Source organism: Hydra viridissima, unplaced genomic scaffold (assembly GCF_058129835.1).
Source record: "Hydra viridissima isolate aposymbiotic clone 2 unplaced genomic scaffold, HvirCarnegie_v1 scaffold_1, whole genome shotgun sequence".
Taxonomy (NCBI): Eukaryota; Metazoa; Cnidaria; class Hydrozoa; order Anthoathecata; family Hydridae; genus Hydra; species Hydra viridissima.
This window is the reverse complement of record NW_028324300.1, coordinates 38,174,566-38,198,166: the sequence shown is the minus strand read 5'-3', so window position 1 is coordinate 38,198,166 and position 23,601 is coordinate 38,174,566. Positions and strand designations below refer to the sequence as shown.

Genomic DNA, 23,601 nt, shown 5'->3' with positions numbered 1-23,601 from the left:
AGTTGACAATAAAATAATAAAGTTTACATAAGAAAAGTTCTGAATGGGAGAAAGAAGTTTTTTGATCAATCGTCCAATATATACTGAAGAAGAACTGAATCATTTCCGAAAAAATTCTGGGGAGGATGAAACCAGTACTGTTTTTAAACTTGCTACTTGCCTTTATAGAAAGGTTAAAAACTTAAAACTGCATTTAACTTGCCGAAATGTTATTAAATTTATTTCTTCATTTTTCCCTGTGATAAACTGGCTGCCAAAATATGATGTAAAGAAAGATTTATCAAAAGACATATCATCTGGCCTAACACTAGGGATTTTACAGATTCCTCAAGGTGAGTTTGTTTATCATGACATATATACATGCGGACTTATATATATATATATATATATATATATATATATATATATATATATATATATATATATATATATATATATATATATATGTATGTATGTATGTATGTATGTATGTATGTATGTATGTATGTATGTATGTATGTATGTATGTATATATGTATGTATGTATGTATGTGTATATGTATATATGTATGTGTGTGTTCAAATTTTTTAGGTATGGCCTATGCCATGCTTTCAACTTTACCAGCAGTTTATGGGTTGTACACTTCATTTACACCATCAATTGTTTATTTTCTTATGGGGTCTTCTAAACATCTTTGTATTGGTAAGTAAAAAGATTATGGTTGTATAATTTTATTGCTTAAATGAACTATCTACACAATTGTCTGCAGATTCTTAAAAAAAATGATAAAGTTTTCTTGACAGGGTTCTATCATTATACTCCATTGATTTAAAAATGTTTTTGAAATAAATTAAGATTGATTTACTTTTTGGTATATCAACAATAATGTCTATTAACAACTACATGGTATGTAGACTTCAAGTTCAAATATCAAGAAGAAAATTAAGATATATTTGTTGATAATGTTTGTTTTATTCAGTTGTGACTGTATGTAGTGCCAAATATTAAATGATCAAAGTTTGCTTTATTATGAATTTATTGTTATTATTTACAAACTTCAAATACCTTTTTTTATAATTAAGTTCTAGCATAAACAACTGAAAGTAAGCTGAAAAAAAATTGCATGGTGAATAAAAACAAAACCAGAAAACCTTTTTTATAAAATGTTTACTTTACCATAAACTATATCACATTGAATTTTTACTAAAACACTCAAAAACTCAAAAACTTTTTAGTTTACAAATTAGAGTTAAAAACAGTCATCTGAGGGCATCATCATGAGGGCATCATCTGAGGACATCATCATCCTCTGAGGGTATCACATGCATATTTTACTCAGCGGTAACTTTTGTTCCCATTGTCATGTAAAATCAGGTAGTGTCATATAAAACCAGGAATTTGAGTTTTGTGTCAAAGTTATTTCTGATGTCTCATTTATATTACTGCTTTTGAAAATTGCCTACCATTCTTGTTTTTTCATAATGCAATATATTGTATATAATCTGACTTTCAATTCTTTAATGTGGATAGAAGTATGTTGTTTCTATTATCACCTCATAACTGATATTTACAAATCCAGATAAAGCATGTAGAAAAATTAGTATCAGAGGGATATCTGAACAACAAATTTTTCATGATATACATACATACATACATACATACATACATACATACATACATACATACATACATACATACATACATACATACATACATACATACATACATACATACATACATACATACATACATACATGCATAAATTGCTTACCTCCTTACAGAATTTGAATTTATAAATTATAGGAACATTTGCCGTCACCTCATTGATGGTTGGTAAAGTTGTGGAAAAGCAAATGGCTGAGGTGTCAAACAGGAATGTCACTGTTTTCTGGAATAATTCTACTATTCCTCAAAATGATGAATTACTTAGAGTTCAATATGCAGTCACTGTTTCATTTCTTGTTGGTGCGCTACAGGTATAGGTCACATGTATTTAATTTAATGAAGTATATATATATATATATATATATATATATATATATATATATATATATATATATATATATATATATATATATATATATTCATATGGTTTATTTTGAAGTTGAAGTACACATTTAAATGTTTTTTTTGAAGTACACATTTAAACATTTTTTATGAATACTTTTTGTGCAAATATTTATAACAATGTACTAAGCTCCAATAAAAATTTATATTATTTTAAAATTTATTTAAAGATTTTGAGTTATTTTCAAAAATTTTAGCATTTTTATTTTTAAGTTAGATTTGTAATAAAAATTACAAATTATTTTGCAAAAATAGTGCTCAATTATACAAGCTCACTACTTCTTGTTGCAAAATAATTTGCTAAAATCTCCAAACTTTTTCTAATGTCTGTTGATCAAACAGTGTTTTGTATGTTTTACATCTTAAATATTTGTTGAATTGTTTCACATATAATTCTGTTTAACAATTTTAAAAATTCTAAAATTCTGAATTTTAGAAAAAATTCTGTTTAGCAATTTTTGTTATGAATAGCAGATTTAAAATAAACAATTAAATTTTACTTATTATTCAGGCTGCTTTTTTGCATTTCAATCATTTAGGCTTTATATTTTTAGGCTTCATTTAAATAATAAGTAAATATAATATATAGGTGTTGGACAAAAAAATAGGAACACCAGCTTTAAAAAAGTTACTTCATTGATGCATATATATACCTGTTTACCTCATTTATGAGAGTTAAGAATGAAATAAAATTGCTTGCTTTTTCATTTTCGTAAATATCGTCGATTTAGAGGTAAAAACTATTAAGTAATGTTCTGATGAAAATTGAGTTAGACCTCACTAAATGATTTTTTATTGACATTCTATAATATGAAAAACTGGTAAGTGTCTGTAATAGTATCTAAAAGCATTTCCAATTAGAAGTTGTTAAAATAAAGAATGTCATAGTTTTAAAAGTAGTTGTTTAAAATATAAAAAAATTGGTATCCATTTTTTATTAATTTTTTTACTAATGCTAAGTAATTCGAGTTAGACCTCACTAAGTGCTTGCAGTTGCCATCGCTCATAATAATGTTGAAAAGAACAACATTATCATGAGCAATGGCTATACACTTCAACTAATCCCTTGCAGACTGGGGGGTTTAGAAAACCTGAGCTTATAATATTGATGTTTAGCCATCATTCCCTTGACATTCCATTCATGTTCCAGGTCTTTCAAGCCATCTTTTATAATGGATGGCTTGAGAGACCTGGAACGTGAATTTGGCTTTTTGCATGCCTTTTTCTTCACTGTTTTGCAGATTGAATAATCAAGTGAATTTAATTCTGGATGATGGCAAAAGGTTTCTAAAAACTGTAAAGTCATTTTGGTCCCATGACTCAGAGCTCCATCTTATTAGAAAACATACTGCCAGATATTCTATTCCCAGATTGGAATATGTGTTCCACATTCTACACAATATCACATACTTTTTCAAAAGGTATGTGATATTGTGATATAAACCTCTGTTTTTTGCTTTTTCTTTCTCTTTAATTTTACACTGTTTGAGCAACACTTTACATTATTATAGACTAAGGATGCTTTGTATAGCATACAGGTGGGGCACTGTTACCTTTTTGAACAATAAATCAATCATTTCTTCTGGTAATGACACAGTCAATGGTAAATAGCTTCTCCTCTGACAAGATTTTGATCATTGATGAGCTTTTTAAAGAATTTTAAAACTTTTTCGATTGTTCTAATCTGATAGCTCTCTGTTAAAAGTTGACTGATAGGGCTGAAAACAATGACCTCCAAAAGAGTCTTAAGAATCCTTCTCATGGTCTTTTCTTCAACTTGGTAAGTATGATTCTACTTGACATGCTTCTTAAGTTGTTCTTTAAACTTCTTGTCAATTTTTTCACAGAAGTTGGCATCTGAGAAAAAGTTGACAAGAAGTTCATCACGTTTTTTTTTCATCACGATTTTTTTTTTTTTTTTTTTTTTTACCTTAAACTGTATTTTTAGTCACTCCAGATATTCTTATCACTTCTCTAGTTGATAAAATTTAACTCTTCAGTTCTTTTTGCTTCCGTTCTTTTTAAATCAAAATTATTCTTGTTCATTTTGTTGTTATCAACAAAACACAAAAGATAAAAAAAATCCCAATCTTTTTAAGTCACACAAACTTTCTAAAAATAGTTCTGCATATTGTTGCTGCACCCTGTAGAAATATTTATCTAATTGATGCTAAAGATTGATGATTCTAAGAGATCATCAAACGAAAAGTTTCCTTGCCTTTCATGAAAGTTTGAATGTTTCAATGAATGTTTCAGCCTGAGTTGTTAAAATATTAACAGTTGGCTGTCAGTATTTCCTGGTAATGTTTTGAAATCTTTTGATTAAAGTAAAATAAGGGTATTGTAAACTTAACCATTAGTACAAAACCTTTAACCAGTGTTGCATTAAATCTTAATCTATGAAGAGGAAATTATTACAGTTTGTTAATAGACAAGTTTTTTTTTTTGGTTTTTTTTTCCATTAGGTTTTTTTATATAATTTAATTAGAAATTAAATGTAATTTATTGTAATAAAAAAAAGTTTACAAAAGTTATGTTTAAGAAATAAAAAACTTGTTGCTTGAAGCTGTAGCTCAAGATGACAGCAGTGATGAGGTCCTCAAACTTTTAGGCACACTTAGATTCCTTATTATGAGAAACTAGCTTGGAGTGTGATGGATTGCAAAAGAAAAAAGTATTTAAAGATTTATCTATTTGAAGAGCATAGAGTTTCTTTACTTTTTGAACTTTTTGTAACATGAGATTTGCTTTTACTTTAGGTTTTTTTTAAGGTTGCTTGATATCATCAGTTTTTGTATTTCTTGTAGGTTGGCCTAGCCGTACTTCGGTTTGATATTATTACTGCATATCTTTCAGACCCTTTAATAAGTGGCTTTACTACAGGTGCTGCATGCCATGTTTTTAGCAGTCAGTTAAAACATATGTTAGGAATGCAAATACCTGCAAGTCAGGCTGGAGGCTTGTTTGGTTTATTCAAGGTAACATTATACAATATACAAATGCTCCCATATCAATATCTTGTTTTAAAAATGGTAGTTTATTTTTACATAGATTTTAAGTATATTAAAAATTTTTATTTACATATACACTTTAATTTTTACAAAACACTTTTTAATTTATTAAAAAAATTAAAAAGTATTTTGTAAAAATTAAACTCAATTAAATGGTATATACAAAAATATAAAATCATCAATCTATGAGAAATACAATAAATAAAAAAGAATGAGACAAGCAATGTTTAAAATGATGATACAAATGGTGTTTTAAACTTTGATTTTTCTTAATTGTAGCTATATTATTATGTGCTCAAACATGTCAAGCAGATCAACATAGGTGTTCTTTTGCTTGGAGTTATTTGTGTAATTCTCCTTCTTCTTATAAAGTACATCAGTGACAAATTCAAGTTTAAAATTCCTTTACCAGCGGAACTTATATTGGTTAGTACATTTATTATTTTCAAAATGATTAAACAGTTTTTGTTTTTAAATACTTATTTATGATGCTACTGATATTATGTTAACATGAGTAAATATTTTGTTTTACTTCCAGGTTACAATCGGAACAGTTTTATCATATGTGTTTAAGTTTGAAAGTAAATTTCATATTCCTATTCTAAAGGATGTTCCAAAAGGGTAAAATTTTGTTCTTTGTGTGAAATTAAACAAAAAGTTGTTTTTTTTGTAGCTTTTTGTTTTCAACTTAAATTTTTTTTCATTAAGATGAAAACAAGTTGTATGGCGTTATATTTATATATTGTTATATTTATACATATATATGTTATATTTATGGTTGTTAAATTTCTTAACGCGTTGAAGACCGCATTGCAAAATTGTATTTCTCACATATGGACTGGCTTTTTTTTTTTTGTTAATTACGTATATTATTTGTGCCCACCTGTGAGCACGTGGGGCATTAATGTTATTGCGGAGTGACCCGCCAATGGGCATGCAGTCTTTAACATGTTAAAAATGGACACAAAAATAATTAGTTTCTAACTCCAAGCTTTTGTTTATTAATTTGACAACCAAAATCTGTTTTTAAAAGCAATTTACATATTTGTAAATATATTTTATCCATTTTTTTTATCAATGTTTTTTTTTGTTTTTTTTTTTTGGCTTAAAGAAAATTTTGTTTTAACTATTTTATTATTTTTATGTTTTAGCTTTCCCCCTCTCACCTTGCCAATTTTTAGTGTCATGAGTGATATGATGGTTGATTGTTTTATAATTGCTGTTGTTTCGTTTGCCATAAACATATCAATTGCAAAAGCGTTTGCCAAGAAGCAGAACTACTTGGTATCACCTAATCAGGTTTGTTTTTGTTTTTTTTTAACAAGATTGATGATCTATAGAAAGCTTAATTTTATAATTACAAATTATATATATATATATATATATATATATATATATATATATATATATATATATATATATATATATATATATATATATATATATTAGGGTGGTTTTTTTTTTTTTTTTTGAATTTGATATCACCCTTTTATTTGGTGAGGTTTAATAAAAAAAGTTCACAATTTTTTTTTGCAAACTGATGATGGGAAGTGGTCCCCCACACCTGCTTGTAACCCCTTCAGAACCCCGTTTTTGTCTAAAATGACATATTTCTAAAATGTATTAAAATCAGTTAATGTCAGTGTTACATGCATCAGTTTTACTTATTACGATTATAAAAATTATAAGAATGTATATAGCAATGACCTATTCCCAGACTCCACCCTAGAAATGATAGGTCCCGGAGCTGTTTTTTAAGCCCTTTTGAGACCTGTTTTTGTCTAAAATAATATATCTCAGAAATCTATTAAAATCAGCTTGTCCCACTGTTACATGCATCAGTTTTACTTATTAGTGTGATAACAATAAAACAAATGTATATAGCAGTGACCTAATCCCACACCGCACCCTCAGGGCGCCAGGACCCGGACCTGTTTCTTAAGCCTTTTTGAGACCTATTTTTTTCGGAAATGATAAATTTCTGAAATGTATTAAAACAAACTATTGCCAGTGTTGCATGCACCAGTTTTACTTTTAGGGTGATGACAAGTGTATGAATGTATATGGTGGGGGTAACTTGGGGCAAGGGGAAGGGGCTAAAGATACAAAAAGCTGTTATAAGTACTTAAAAAAGGTCTTTTTTTTTAACATTTCAGTTTTTTTAATTGTAAGTACCAGTGGCCCATATCCCCCAAATGGTGTTCCTCTACCAGCCATTTCTACCTAATTTAAAAATAACAAAATTGTAAATGAAACTTTTAAAAGAATTAAAGTTTTTCTTATGCGCTCAAGAAAACATATTACAAATATATATATACATATATATATATATATATATATATATATATATATATATATATATATATATATATATATATGCATATTTGAGTAGATTAAATTATTGTTATTTGGACTGTTTCTTTGTAGCTTAAGTTGAAAAATTTTTTCTATGATACTCAACTACTTGGTAGAGAAGCTGATGTTGATTGTCATTTTTTGCCAAAACTTCATTAAAGTCAGTGGCTAATTTAACTGCCCATTCTGCACAGTCATTAACCACTTTCATGGCACGAACTATCTTACAAGCAAACTTGTAGTCATCACGATTAGCCCAAGTTTTAGGAAATGATGTCAAGAATTCTTTTGGTAGATTGAGAGAGTCAAACAAGTTCATTGAGCGTTGTGTAATAAAGTTTGCTATAGAAAGTTTAGAGTATGTATAAATCTTGTTTGGAGCAAGTCTTCTATTGTCACCTGGTAGTGGTTCTTTTTGTAAGGCATTTACAATATCCATTTTCTCTTCAACAGAAATTTTATAACTGAATAATGGGAGAGCAGCTAGATCTTCACTGAAATACCATAACTGAAGTTTAATTTTATTTTTTGCAACATTTGCAACTTTGCTATCAACTTGACAATAGTTCTCAATTACTTTTAAAAGAAGGAGATCACTTATTGGTGCTTCTGTTGTCAGAGGTGCTGAAAACCAGAAGCATGCATATATTGTGGTTATGAAGAGACATATTCTTCTTAAAATCCCAATTTCTTTCTCTGTGATATTTAACTGATGATGAAAACCAAAAATTTTTGAACAGTATATACCTTTAGCCATCCATATTGCACAATGGTAAGCCCCAGGAATGCAAATAGTTGTTGTATCATTATTTTCTCCCAAAAGGAGAAGAGCTAGTCTTCCAAATTCTTTACAATCATCACATGGTTGCGTTTCCTTTAAGTATTTTCCACCACATTGGATTTTTGAGATGCAAGCCACTCTTTTTCAAATTTTTTAAGGCATCCAGCTCCGCTTTTATCACTTTCAAGTGGTTAAAACTTTGATTTTTCTATTAGCTCCCACTGGGACTTCACTCTACCAAAAGGTTCAATGTTTGGCCCTTTTGAAACAAAAAATGCATCAAACACTGCATTTGCACAGATTTCAAGAATATGATGTCGACAGGCTAAAAACAAAGCTCTTCGATTTATTGACTTCTGTATGACAGTTATTGCCCCATTATGACTTCCTGTATTACTTGCAGTTGTGTCAAAGCAAAGACCTGCAAGATGCTCCTCAACGCCAGGCCATTCATGAATGAACTCAACTACCTTTTGTCCCATTAGAGCGCCAGTACCAGCAGGTATCTCAAGGATCCCTAATAATTTCTCAATATCTAAGCCAGATACAACAATTGGCAGACATTCACGTCTGGTTCTAACAGCATTCGACAACATTTTACCATTAAAATGAACAACTAGTGGAACCAATGGTTGAAAATTTTTTCTTACTGCTATTGCAAGAGATTCACGGGATGTAGTTCGAGCTTCCATTAGAGTGGAACATAAAAATGTTAGTTTGTTTACATCAATACCGATTGCAGCTAGGGCTGGTGTGACAACCATCATTCCTTGTCATGGTGTTATTTTTGTTCGGTCTAATGCTGTATGAAAGAGTTGATTGTCAAAAATACAACGTTTGGATATTGTAATCAAGAGATGACTTGTGCCCATAGTAGAATGTTTTGAATTATTTGGACGATTAAAAGCTTTTTGTGTTTGAATTGACATATTGCAGTAAGAATTTTCATTCAAAGAGTAATCTGAATTGCAATCCATTAATGTATCTGTAGATATAATCTTACTTTCTTTATGTTGTTCAAAGCGCCTTTTTTCTTCAAGCTTGCGTTTTCTGTATTTTACAACTGCTTTCTATAACATTAAGTCTTCCAATGTCATTAACATCTTTCGGGGACCTCTCTGGTCTATCAGAAAGTGTTTATCTTCATTTATCTTGATGAGACAATCCCATTCACCATGGGCAATATCAAAAAGTGTATTCATCTTGGTAGTGAATTTTTCTTGATAGCTATGTTAAGTAGCTGGTTTTCTACTTGTGTGCTTAAACACTTGGACATGTTGCTTGTAAATACTCTTTAGTTTAGCAACTACATCAGGCTTTGCTATAGTTGGAATATTAGCTTTAAACTAGGAAATCATAACTTTCTGCAACTGTGTTGCAGGATATTGAAAGAGTTGAATTTTTGATTATCATTTCATAAAAAACTCTACGTAGGGCAACACCACTTGTTGGCTACTGACTCGGCCCATCTATTGTTGAGAGAATGTCCAACTAGCAAAACATTTGTAGTTGAGCATGTTGCTTTCTCTGAAGCAGCCATCTTCTTAAGTAATATTTTTATACTTTTTTACTATAATAGAAAGAATATAATAGAAATGCAATATATATAGTTGTATGATACACCCCCCCCCCCTATTTTCCCTACATTTTTCAATAATGAAATCAAAATATGCATTTGGGAGCGATTTTTTATAAATAATGCTGAGGAGGTAAATCTAAATTTGGTTGTACTTTCCAGTCTTCTGTGAACAATCTATGTTGTAACATTCTAATACTCTATATTATTTTTTTTTTAGATCAATTTATATAGCAGTATTTTATATGAAATACAAAATTTTGGTCAATTTAGGGTTCCGAAATAGGGTTTGGGGGACCACTTCCCATTTTCAGTTTGCAAAAAAATTTTAACTATATACTTTTTATATCAGACCTCACCAAATAAGAGGTTGTGCAATTTAAAATTAAAAAAACAATTTTTTTCCATATAGTTTTGTATGTATGTATATATATATATATATATATATATATATATATATATATATATATATATATATATATATATATATATATATATATACATACAAAACTATAAAACTTTTGTAAATTTTAATATATTCACCTTAGTTTTGGTAGGCAGTGTACATAAAACTAAGTACTGTTGTCAAAATTTTGTTCTTAAAATGTAATCATCACTCTTAATTTTTTAAACTTTTTTAATTTTTAAAATTATGTATATATACAAAGCTATAATTAATATATAATTTATAATTAATATTTTAATCATGAGAATGAGGCGAATTTCATGAGGATAACGTTGATTTACATAGTACATCAACACATATATTAATGATTATATTTATCTTAGGAGCTTTATGCTTATGGCGTTGTCAATATAGTTGGAAGTTTTTTTTCTTGTTTTATTGCATCTGGGTCGCTTTCACGATCAGCGTTGCAGAATAGTCTTGGTAGTACGCAGGTCTGTACTTTTTCTTTTTTAATGTTTTGGTATATTTTTTGTTACATTATTACAAGATGATAAAAAAAACTTGCGCATTGTGCTCATTCAACATGATCTTCTAGTGAATTTTTTTGGTACCATATTGGACAAAAAAAACCTTTTTTTCTGTAAAAAATTTGTAAGTTCTCTCTTAACATATTTACATTAAAGATATCATGTAATAACCCAAAATTCAATGAATAACTTGTAAATTACAATGAATCATTTTTTGAGAATATGGAATCCAAATAATGTTTCATTACTATTATTACAATTGACACAGACTAGAAATATGAGAAATGAGCTACTTTGCCTTTATTGAGTGTATAGTTTAAAAGGGGTAAAAGTTACTTTATTGTTTCTTCTTTCATTTTTAAAATCTAAATCTGTTTTTAAAATCTCCATGTGTCATTTCTTATTTCTCCAACTTAAGTATGTACTGACTCAGAAAGCTGTTTTATTATGTCAGAATTAGATTCCTTGAAGCACAGTTTTCTCTGGGATGATGAAAACTTGTTGTTGTTTTTTTTTTTGTTTTTTTGTGTTTTTTGGATTTTTGAATCCCAACTATATGATCATGGTCAAAAATTGTTTTAAGGTAATTCTTGTCTATTTTTTAGGCATTCTCAGAACTAAAAAATATGTTAGCAATCATATTAGATGAATATTTTTTGCTTTAAAAAGGTCAACCATGAAATTGCCATTGGATCAATTTTCTAAACAAACTATGTGATTCATTTTTTTTTATGCCACCTATTTTCAGAACATTTTTGAATTTGATAAAAATAACCATGTTTTATGGAGAGTTACATTTGCCACAACAATTTGATAATCATTAAGTTCAATTGCTGTATATTGTTTTGTATAAAAGGGAAGCACAGAAAATTTAGTAATCATTGTTATTATCAATTTTTGAAATGAAGTTGTTTCAAATTTTCAAAATCAAACAAAAAATGACATTTATGAAATTTTTTATTCAAAGAAAAAGATTATTTGTTAGTGTCAGTTGACAAAATTTAAAATGAAATTATGATTTAGAAAGTAGATGACTATTTTAAAATAAAAATTTACAACAAAGTTATGATTTAGAAAAAAGTCCCAAATCATTCTAGGGCAGTTCAATTGATGTCCCAAGCCCTTTTTCTTTACAAAATCTAATGTAATAATAATAATAATAAAAATATTAATAATAATAATGATAATAATAATAATAAAAATAACAATAATAATAAAATAATAATAATAATAATAATAATAATAATAATAATAATAATAATAATAATAATAATAATAATAATAATAATAATAATAAAAAATAATAATAATAATAATAAAAATAATAATAATAATAATAACAATAATATTAATAATAATAATGATAATAGTAGTAGTAGTAGTAGTAGTAGTAGTAGTAGTAGTAGTAGTAGTAGTAGTAGTAGTAGTAGTAGTAGTAGTAGTAGTAGTAGTAGTAGTAGTAGTAATAGTAGTAGTAGTAGTAGTAGTAGTAGTAGTAGTAGTAGTAGTAGTAGTAGTAGTAGTAGTATATATATAACTGATTCGATTAGTAAACAACATATTATTTAAAATGTATTTTTTGATAAAATTTATTCCTGTTTCACATTTTAAACAAGGGTTAAGCTAATATATATTAATAATGCTATTATAGATTCATTATTTTACAAATACATTTATACATTTTATTTAATCTTGATGTAAGTTTCATACAATCTATTTCATTTGCAAAAGATCTAAGTTGTCAAAAGTGTGTCAGAGATTGATACCTGATGAGTCCACAGTACTTCTACTACTGAAGACATGTTCTACTGGAGCACTAGAGACAGGCTCTGCCAAGACCCTGAAGGCTATTCATAACTGTGGAGGTATACTCTCTATGTCCATTGCACAGAACAAGAGGACATTATTTCCTTTGATTGTTGAGGAAGTGACTTAGTTCTAGTGCTGGAGTAAACTTTCTTTTGTCTCTTAATAAAAATGCTGAAAAAAGACCTATATCTTCAAAGCTACGCTCCTCTTGATCTTCATTATTGACAAAAAGCATAGCATACTCAGTTTCTGCAGCATTTTGCATAACTCTAGCAAAATAATTAAAAGAAAAGATTGTAAGTAAAAAGACAGATTTGTTGACAGAGAAGTTTCTATAAAAGGCAAATGGAACAACAGAACTAATTGTGGCTACTGAATTGATTGTGAACTGATTCTTCCCTTGTGACAAATATGTTGCTTCTCTAAATGGCTTGAGAATGTCCACCAATTCCTTCAACTGGTTCCACTTTCATATTAAAATAAACAACTCTTTGTGCCCACCCTTTTCTAGAAAAAGGCAAAGTTTTAATTTGTCACATTGGTGAACTGCTTGAACTTGTTTCAGTACTGATTTCAATTTTGTGTTGACACTAGCAGGCATGCTTCTTTCCCAAAATATTTTGGAAATGAAAGAAGTCACTTTTGTTTCATTCAATCTTCCACCACCAGCTGAAGAGGGTGAGCAAAAAGTAGCAAGCGCTGTTTTTTGCAATAGCAGCATCCACTGTTTGCTGATTTTCCTATGTTAGGTCATTCCAGAGCTCTGGGTCTTCAAAGTGATGATCCAGGTGCTCTGGAATTTCCTAACAATATCCTAATGGTATAATCAAGTTTTTAAAATCAAATTGTTCTTTTGACTGTGTGTGGTTGTTTTAAGTGGTTCAGGGCAAGAGATTGGAATTAACCTGTACCCTCCCTTTATCTTTTTCTAAACTGTGTACAATACCACCAATAAATCACTTCATCTTTCTGTTGAATGTTTATTGTGCCTGAAATATGGTCTATATTGTTTAATCAAGTTTTCAGTTGTAAACGTCTTTCCATAGCACTCTGTATTTTTAATGCAATTTTTTGTGACACACAAGGTTGTACTTACTACCAACTACTTTGATAAAAACTTGTTTTCTAAATGTAGACAGAGGCAAGTTGCAATTGATTAGTAGATCAGATAGTATTCCAAAGATGATAGCTTTCTGCTCTGGCTATTTTTTGCTATACAAATCAACACAGTTCTCCATAAAATGTGTGATTTCAGGCTATTGCAGTTCATTTCTGATGCTTTTGTTTGCATGGTGTTGTCCTTATCTGTAAGATGTAAATGTATTAATCAACTGTGAAAAAGTGCTTTATAAAGTGCACCCTGATGTTACTGTTGTATTACGTTTACCAAAACTGCATAGCTAGTAAACTTACTATTCTTAGTGAAGTTTCAAGCATTGAATAAAGTTGGAAGTTGTTGAGTCTTTGTCTGTAATTAAATTCCATATGCTTTGCATGTTGCAATCTTTTTTTTTTGCTAACTACACTGTTTTCTTTGCCTCCAAAAATATTTTTGGTATTATCTTAATCTTAATAGCGGTATAACGAATTAATTTCATTTTAAGTAAAACTAATATCTAACTCTAGCGTAATGCAAGCAAATAATGAAATGTTTACACTGAATTTTATTCGATTGTATAGTATGTGTGAACAGTAGCGTGCAAAAGTTTGTAAACAGCTAAATTTTTCAAGTTTTTTCATCATAACTTTTTGACTTTTCGCTGAAAATGAATGAAATTTTCAACGATTGTTCCTATAATGTGATTATATAGTATAATTTACTCAAAAAAATGATAACTTGTAATGGAAAACATAGCCGTGCAAAAGTTTATAAACAATTCCAAGCCCCATTAAGAAAATCAAAATTTCATTAAGAAAAATATATTTATATTAAAATTAATTTACTGGAAATAATATTTAACTTAAATTTTATCTAAAGAATAATGGGAAAGTCAAAGGAGTTGTTAAGAGAAAAGGAAATTTTAACAATATGTGCTGAAGAGGAGGATTTCTTATAAGCAAAATTTTTGAGCTTTATGATGTGGCTAAATCAACAATTAGCGTACTAGTTAAGAGATAGAAACCAAAAGACACTTGAAAACAAGCATCGTTCAGGCCAAAGATAATTACAGAACATCAAGATAGAACTTTGGTAAGAAAATCAAAACAAGATTCCAGCAGAAATGCTGTCAAATTAAATAGCATTTTGAGCAATAATTATGTTGTTAAGTGCAACGTTGATACTACAAAACGTTGCCTGCATCAGCATAGTTTGTTTGGTCATTGCCTTGCCAAGAAACCATTAATATTATTAAATAATTGCTCAATCGAAATGAAATTTGCAAAAGATCATTTGCATTGGACTTCAAAAGAATGGTCAAAAGTTTTATTCAGTGACAAATCAAAATTTTGTATGCTTGGTAGAAATGTTATCAAGTACATGAGATGTTTGAAAGATGAAAGATTTGCTCCTAAACATCAAATGCCAGCAGTTAAACATGATGATGACAATGGTTTGGGGATCTTTCAGTTGTGATTCTATTGGTCCTCTTGATTCCATCAAAGGCATGGATAAGAATGTATGTTTAGATATAATCAAGAATGTTATGCTGCCATATGAAAAAGACAAAATGCCTCATGGTTGGATTTTCTAGCAAGACAAAAATCTAAAGCACCTTGCAAATTCTATTAAAAAATTTTTTCAATTTGAAAAAAATTCTTACTTTAGACTGGTCCTCTCAAAACCCAGATTTAAATCTAATAGAACATCTTTGGGAACATTTCGATTGTCAATTGAAAGGTCATAAACCAACCAATATAAATGATTAGTTATTCCAGGTGCTTTTGGATTGTTGGGCAAATATCCCCATAGATGTTCTGATCAACTTAGTTGACTCTATGCATTGTTGATGTTAAGCAATGTTAAAATCTAGAGGCTATCCATCATAATACTAATGTGGTGTGATTGAAAATTGTGGAGAAATTAGAAATTATATCTCTTTTTTGAATTTTTTCATTTGTTCATAAACTTTTGCATGATTAAATTTTCAATAAAATTTAAATTTCTTCCTTTCATTACAAGTTTTCATTTTTTTGAGAAAAATTATGCTATGTAATCACATTATAGAAATAATCATTGGAAATTTCATTCATTTTCATTTTTCATTTGATGAAAAAATTTAGCTGTTTATAAAATGTTGCACACTACTGTATGTATGTATGTATGTATGTATGTATGTATGTATGTATGTAGGTAGGTAGGTAGGTAGGTAGGTAGGTAGGTAGGTAGGTAGGTAGGTAGGTAGGTAGGTAGGTAGGTAGGTAGGTTGGTAGGTAGGTAGGTAGGTAGGTAGGTAGGTAGGTAGGTAGGTAGGTAGGTAGGTATTCAATCAAACATTTTACCAAACCTAACAAACACTTTGGAAAGATTACACTGTATTAGGACTAAAACTTTTTGCAGGAGAAGTTTGCATTTCTCTCTGCAAATGATTTTTAAGCTTGAGTCATTAATTTGTGAGTTTTGAAGTTGAAATCAACTCACAAGTCAATGATTTAAGTCTGAATAGAGTCCACAATTCTGAAATTTACAATCAAATTTTAATTGAAAATCAAAATAATCAAAGATAGGCTTGAATTTTTGTTCAGTATACTTTTTCAATAATCACAATCTACAGAATAAATATATCCATTACTCGATAAAGTCATTTGTTTGAATCATAAAACTAGTTACAAGAAAGAAGATGGCTGTTTAAGCCTAACAACATCTTGAAAAAATTGAAAATAATTTACAAGCAACCATGAAACAAAACATGAAATGTATTTTAAGATCCTCTTGTTAAAGTTATAGATGAAGTTTTTGTTTTAGTTAGATATAGCGCAACAAGTTTTTATTTGTTTGATTTTAGCTTGCAAACTTCATCTCTGCTTTTTTGGTGTTGTTGGCCATGGCTGTACTTGCCCCATACTTTGAACCACTCCCCAATGTAAGTTTACTGTTTGTTTATTTATCTTGAATTTTGAAAAAATTGTTTGTCACTTGAATAATCAACAGTCGAATTCTTGCAAGAAGATAAGTTTCCTCATAAAAACCATTCTCGACCCTAGTTATTGTTGATTGCATATTTAACCCCTTATATACTGCTGTGATTGACATCAAAAATAAATTGCAAATATGTACAGAATTTAGGAAAAAACATGACGAGAGTCATAACAATGTTGTTCATGAGATCAGCAGAATTATTTGTTTCTTTTTCTTTCTTTGTCTATGTTTTTTTTAAAAAAAACACGCTCTTCTAAACACTCTGCTAAAAAATAGCAGAGCTTATAAAATGAGCTGACATAATATAAAAGATTCTGTTTGAGAATTATTAGTTTTGTTCATATTTGCTTGTTATATCATATCAATAGGGACAGGCGAAAAACACGGTAAAAAAGTGCGAAAAACACGGAAAAAACATGGCATCAAAATGCCACATTTTTATTCATAGTGAAATAACTTCAATAAGCAAAAACTGTGTTTTAACTAAGATTTTATGACCGTTTGTTCAACTTTGTTGCTGAAGTCTCTAAATTGAAATTATTCACTTAGCTCTTAGCTTACTGAATTAAAAACATTACACGACAAATGAACACAGTAGGGGAGTATCCCTTGGAGATTTCTCATAGTCTTCGTCATGTAACTGGCATTGTCTGTAACAAATGCACTGACTTTATTGAAGTTAGCGTTGAACTTGTTCAGGATCTTAATAATTGTCTGACTGACTGTCGTTGCATTAACGTTTTCTAAGTAGACCAGGTTAACTGTTACCGCCTTCATCTGCGTTTCATCAGAACTTGTTACTGGTAGTATAAACAGTATATGTAGAACGAAACAACCTTGGGAATCGCTGGCCTCATCAGTGGCTACAACAACTTAAGATGCTGCTTCAACACGGGCTTTCAATTCATCATGAGTAGCATCAAAAACTTTCGGTAGATAATCGCGCCGTAGGTGACTTGCACATGGTAGTGCCCCAAGGTTCTTCACTTTCGTCTGTAAATATTTCTTTAGCTTAGGATGATCACGTTAGTTTACCGGTATGTTAGCTGCAGTAAATGCCTCCACTAATTCAAACTGAGCAAGATTTCGTGCATTACGTGACTCAAATACCGCCTTAAATGCACCTGTTATTGTAGCTTGCTTCTTCGCACGAGTTTCATTTGTTTCATCAAGACTTTTACATTTTTGAGTGTTCATAGGTGTTAGCAAGTGTCTATCAATCGTACCTTTTCTCGTATGATCTAGTGTAACGTTACAACTTGTGCAAAAGAGACGGCCATCGTCGGCGTGCAAAGTTCCCTTGGGATACTGTTTTGCGCGCTCGGCACAAGAATCATTCACGGTGTTCATCAATATAGTTAAATGTAAGATGTTTATTGATTGACACGCAACTCGTTTACGAAAAAATGGTAATTACTAACCGGAAATGACAGATGAGTTGACGTCAAGCAATTACCACTAACAACAAGTAAGTAAGAGAATAGAGCGAGTTAATTTTAAAAAAAAACAGAAAGTCACGGTAAATCTGACAAAAACACGGATTTCTCAGAAAACACGGAAAACACGGCAAATGACGAAAAACACGGAAAACACGGCTTCCGTGTTTTCGTGTTTTTCGCCTGTCCCTACATATCAAGTTTGTTTAATGCACCCTGAGCATTAAATGAAGCAACTTCTACCAATGTGCACAATTCTTCATTACAGGATCTGTGATAAAATAAAATGAAATACTGGACAAACCAACAGTGCATGCATATTTATAAAACAAAAAATGGAATTTACTGTGGCTTTCTTGTCGACACCAAATACTTGAGATTTTACTGGAATCTATTGTCCTACACTTGCTTGGTGTTTCAAAAGGTCTTGAAAGCAGCAAAGTTTTTGCGCAGGCTAAAACTTTACATGCAGGCTAAAGCTTTGTTGCTTTCAAGAATGTATTAACAATAAAAGGAAATAAGATAATTTAAACAATATTGTAGCAAATTTTGAAAAATCATCCAATAAAATTAAATTGACTCAAATTTCTTAATGTTTTTTTTTTTTCTTAATGATTTTATTTTAAATTTAAATTTTTCTTTGGTTCAGTTCAAGGCGTTCAGTTAGTTTCAGTTAATTACCATAATTTTTTACTAATTTAATATTTGTATAAATTTTGATCTAACATTTACATTTTCTTTTGTTCTTTTGCTTTTAATGGTTGTCATATTATAATTTGGTGTTGTCATGAACTTTTATTTGAGTATTTAGCAGATTTCAGGCAATTTTGTATTAACATCATCTTAACATGTTTTTTTCTAATGCATCATGATTTTTTCAAAAGGTTCTTTCATTTACACTTACTTCAAAATTCACATGTTAATAAAATTAATCCTGTTAATGTAAAAAAAATATATATTTAGGCCATACTTGCTGCTATTGTTTGGGTAGCATTCAAAGGCATTTTCAAACAGTTTTCTGAAGTAAAACCCTTATGGAAAGTTTCGAAAGCAGATGCAGTAAATTTTTTTTTTTTTTTTTTGCAATAATTGATTATGAAAAATATATGATGTTTCTGTTATATTTCTGCTGTTGCTGTTGGTAGCAACAGCTGTAATAATTGAAAATATTTGAGTGCAAACAAATTTAAAAGAATCTATACTTTTAAGTTTATTTGGATTGCATCTTTTCTTGCTGTTGTTTGCTTTGATGTTGATATTGGGCTCGCTATTGCAGTTGGTATTAATCTCACTCTCTCTGTAATCAGATCGTCCAGGTGACTTTTTTTTTTTTGTTTTTTTGTTTTCTAATTTTTAATGATAAGAAATTTATAGTTATTAAGTATAAGATTTTTTGTAATATAGTTTGTTTTTCTGTTATTATTGTAGTAATTATTCTTTGTATTAATTTTGTATTAATCATATATCTTTTGTATTAGACCTTCTTATGCACTGCTTCAAAACTTTAAAGACACTGAAATTTATATTGCTTCATCTGGAAAAACAGTATAATGTTACTCATTTTAAATGTCATAAACTCAAAGCTTATATAAAAAAATTTACTCCGTTTTTATATAAGTTTTGCATGATTTTAATCTTTTGCTGCACTCAAAATGATCCAATCACTGCAGGTTGACTTCTAATCATGAAAAAAAGTCCACCATAATAAATTTTGAACACTCATAATTACTGAATACTTCAGGTTTAATTTAAACCTATGTTCACTTAGCACACTGTTAATTTGAAGCTTTGATTTATCATTCCATTGATTAACTGGACAATTAACCAATGGACGAATCACAGCTTCAAAAATTTGGTACAATGTTTTTGTAGCCCAAACCTTTTTTTTTTGTGTGCATCACTGTTTAGCTTTAAGTTTTTTTTACCTTTAAAAAGCAAAGTGCCAACTATAGGTTACTATAAATAAAAATTTTAAAGGATCCTTTGACTCTTTCACATAAAAATCTGAAAACTAAATAAATTTTCTTTTTTTTTTTAGTTCAGCAATATTCCTGGAGTAAAAATATTTCAATATCGAGCCCCTCTTTTCTATGCCAATGTGGAGCACTTTCAAAACAGTCTTTACAAATCTACAGTACACCCAAATTTCTGCACTGTTGTTGCATTAGATTCAACAAATTGGATCGATTTGACTGATGATAATGAATACTTCAAAGACTATTCAAATATAAATTCAAAACATGATTCGGTAATCATATTAATATGTTTTAGTTTGTTTTTATTTGTAACTAAAAATAGAAATTCACGTTTTTGATAAACAAATTGTTATGTTTATAAAAACTTTTCCTTTTTTTTTTTCTTTCTTTTTTTTCTTTTATTTTTTTCATATTCATTTTATTATTTATTTTATGTTTTTAATATTTATTTTATTATTTTATTATCGGTATAGATTCCATATTATTGCAGTCAACATAGTTGACTATTAATTTTTTGCTATTGCAGCATCATGAAAAGCCATGTGAGGAGTCAATAAGTCTTTTGTCCTCCAAAGAAAAGCTGATGAGGCGTTCAGTTCATACTGTAATCATCGATTGCTCTCAAATTTCTTATGTGGATAGTATGGGAGTTACTATTTTGTTAAATGTAAGATCTTTTTTTCTGTGAAATCATTTATTACAATTATATTTGATTTCTTATTTGTATTTTGTTATCTTTTCATTTCATAAAAAAAATAATGGCTATTTCATTTATATTTCTATTTTCAACGGGTTTTCATTTCTAAAAATTTTTTTTCATTTAAAATTTTTTCATTTGTAAAAAAAATTGAAATCCTTGTTCAAAAATTATTTTTTTTATTTTAAAATTGAAAAACTTTGAAGCATTTTGAATTTCAACTAGTTTTATTGGTGCTCATCCTAGAAAGAAGTAAAAGAATTTTTACTTCATAAGGATTTTATAACATTTAAATTGTTCCTTCCATATTTTTCTAGATATCACAGGATTTTAAAAAGATTGGCGTCAACTTCTATTTGTGTAATTGCCAAGGTAAGTTCTTCAAAATTAAACGACCTACTTTCGGCCTTATAAAAAATAGTAGACCGAACTGTCTTCCCATGTGAAATCTTCCCTACTTGTTCTGACTGAAATTTCATATTAAAGCAGCGACATAGATTTTAATTAGAGAAATTAAAATTATTTCACTAATTGGTCTTTTTACAAATAAAAATAGACTTACAATATCGGACAGAGAAACAAAATATATTTCGTTACCGTCAACTGTGAAAACGTGGTCTGTTGTTCTCCGGTATTGCTTCAGGAATGATACAACCACGTCTGGTTTTTTTTTTTGGTAGAATTTTGTAATATAGCAGTGTAAAATTTATTCTTATTCGCTTGTTTCCGAGTTCGCTCCGTTTTTCAATGAAGTTATGGCCATTTTACTTTTTAAAAACTTTTTTTACTAGTTTCCCAAATCAAATCTTTTACTTGGTTATTCAAACAAAGTTGGCGTACTATCACAAGTTATACATCAAAATTTTTGTAAATTGTCTGCAACAAGTTTTCTCCGAAACAGAGTTTTGCTAAATCAATCTTTTTTACACGTAAAAACACTCACTCAAAGAATATTTATTTTACCGCTGATGACGTAAAAAACTTTGCACATCTTTTTGTTAAATAAGTAACTGATAGTTAACACTTTTTTTCATTATTGAACTATTTATTGTGATACACTCCATATAGAAGTCACCGACATATTTGCACTGTTATTGAGGCTTTGTCCAAATTCTTCTGAATGTCCGAAATCACCCCGTTTGACGGTATTATTAAAACGGTTCGATGAATAATTTGCATAACCAAAGTTTCATTTTAGAAAAACAAGACATTCTAAAATTTACTTGTAAGTAATGTTTTTCAAAAAGTTACCATAATCCACCAATGTTCAAAAACGGTGTTTTCATCTGTTGAAGTATAGAGCATATCGATTGGTGCAAACAAAAGCGACATTGATTTTAGACAGCAAGTTAGATGTTGCAATGGCCAGATTAGTTCTCCGACTTAAACTCCATTAAAAACTTGTGGTGCGGCATTGAAAATAATCTCTGAGGCGCAACACAAAAACTCACATATCTATCAAGTGCAGATCTTGGGCTAAAATACCTGTTACTATGTGCTAGAAGTTTATTGACTTGATGCAACTCAGATACGCAATAGTTACGCATTTAATTATGATAATATCAGGTCTACCGGAAAGTTCTGTACGTATTTGGAACAACGTAAAATGCAAATTTTTCTTACCGTCAATGACTTTTAGCCTTTCTGCGATCTCTGACGTTGTCAGAAAAGGATCTTGCTCCAACATGGTCTCTACAACATCGTCATCTATTAAAGATGGTCGCCCAGAACTTGGGCGACCATCTTTAATAGATGACGATGCTACGTCAGTATGTATACATTAAGTGATAAAAATAGAGAAGCAGACATGCGCCAAATAAACATGTGCTTACCTGTCGAAACTTGTTGTGATTAAAACGGACGGAACTTTCCAGTAGACCTAATCCATACTCGAATCGAAATCAGACCTTGAAACTTTTCAATTTAAAGCGACAAAGTTAACTGCTATTTTTTTAAAAAGAACTTTTTGCCTTTAAAAGAAAAACGTTCCAATTCATACTAGGAACATTTTTAAAGTTAAAAGTGATATAAAATATTTTCATTTTGCAGGTTTTTTTTTTAACACACTGCTTGTTTTTTTTTTTTTTTGTTTTTTTTTTTTGTAAAAAACGTGAATACTTAAATCAATTTTTTTTTTCTTTTTTTCCTGCAACTAAAATCACAAAAAGTGATTTTTATTTTTATTTTTAAAGGCAACTTGCTTAAAACCCTTGAACTGGGTGGATATATAAAACAAAACGGTTTTGAAAGTATTTTTGTAACAGTTCACGACGCGGTGCAAACCGCAACCGCAATACCACACGTAAGTTGTTCCTTTTTTTTTTTTTTTTTTTTTTTTTTTGCGCACTTTTTTTTTAAACTTTCGAAACGGTTGTAAATCCTACTCTTCACAATATATATTTTTATTCTATTTTTATAGAACAATCTTGCGTGCAAACCAACGGATATTTTACTTGTGGAAGAACCGAGCGCTTAATGTGTATGTCAACAGATTTTTTAGCTTGGTTAAAGTGCAAACTCTTGTCTCGGAAATCATCTCTCTTTTAAACCAAATAGATTAACGTCATTTTTGAGAGGGTATTTTTATAAAGCGAGTCGAAAGTTTTGTTTTTTTTTCCCAAGACAGCGATTTTTATATGTTCATATTTATTGTATTATAATCTTAATTATTATGTTGATTATACTTTAGGGTAAATGAGACCATCGAAAGTCGTCTTAATTATTTTTTTAAAAAAAGGAGCCATTAGTGTGTAAATACAATGAGCTTATTGTATAGTTCAGGTTTATTACCCATAATTTTTATATAAACAATTTATGCATCATACATGTGTCATATATATCATATATGTATCATATATATTTCATATTTCTTTTGTTTAAATAAAAGCTATTGTAGCAA

General features: G+C 29.3%; 1 protein-coding gene across 1 annotated transcript; it reads left to right on the top strand.

The window, feature by feature from the left end:
- On the top strand, positions 1–23,601 carry LOC145192557 (prestin-like). The gene is made up of 18 exons (XM_090094810.1): positions 1–332; positions 572–682; positions 1,784–1,956; positions 4,855–5,025; positions 5,338–5,484; positions 5,597–5,679; positions 6,210–6,357; positions 10,560–10,670; positions 16,460–16,537; positions 18,993–19,088; positions 19,239–19,345; positions 19,508–19,574; positions 20,068–20,277; positions 20,532–20,672; positions 21,020–21,074; positions 22,895–23,004; positions 23,122–23,181; positions 23,392–23,601. Exons 1-17 carry the CDS (start codon positions 44–46, stop codon positions 23,176–23,178), a joined length of 2,154 nt encoding a protein of 717 aa, XP_089950936.1. The 5' UTR covers positions 1–43; the 3' UTR covers positions 23,179–23,181; positions 23,392–23,601.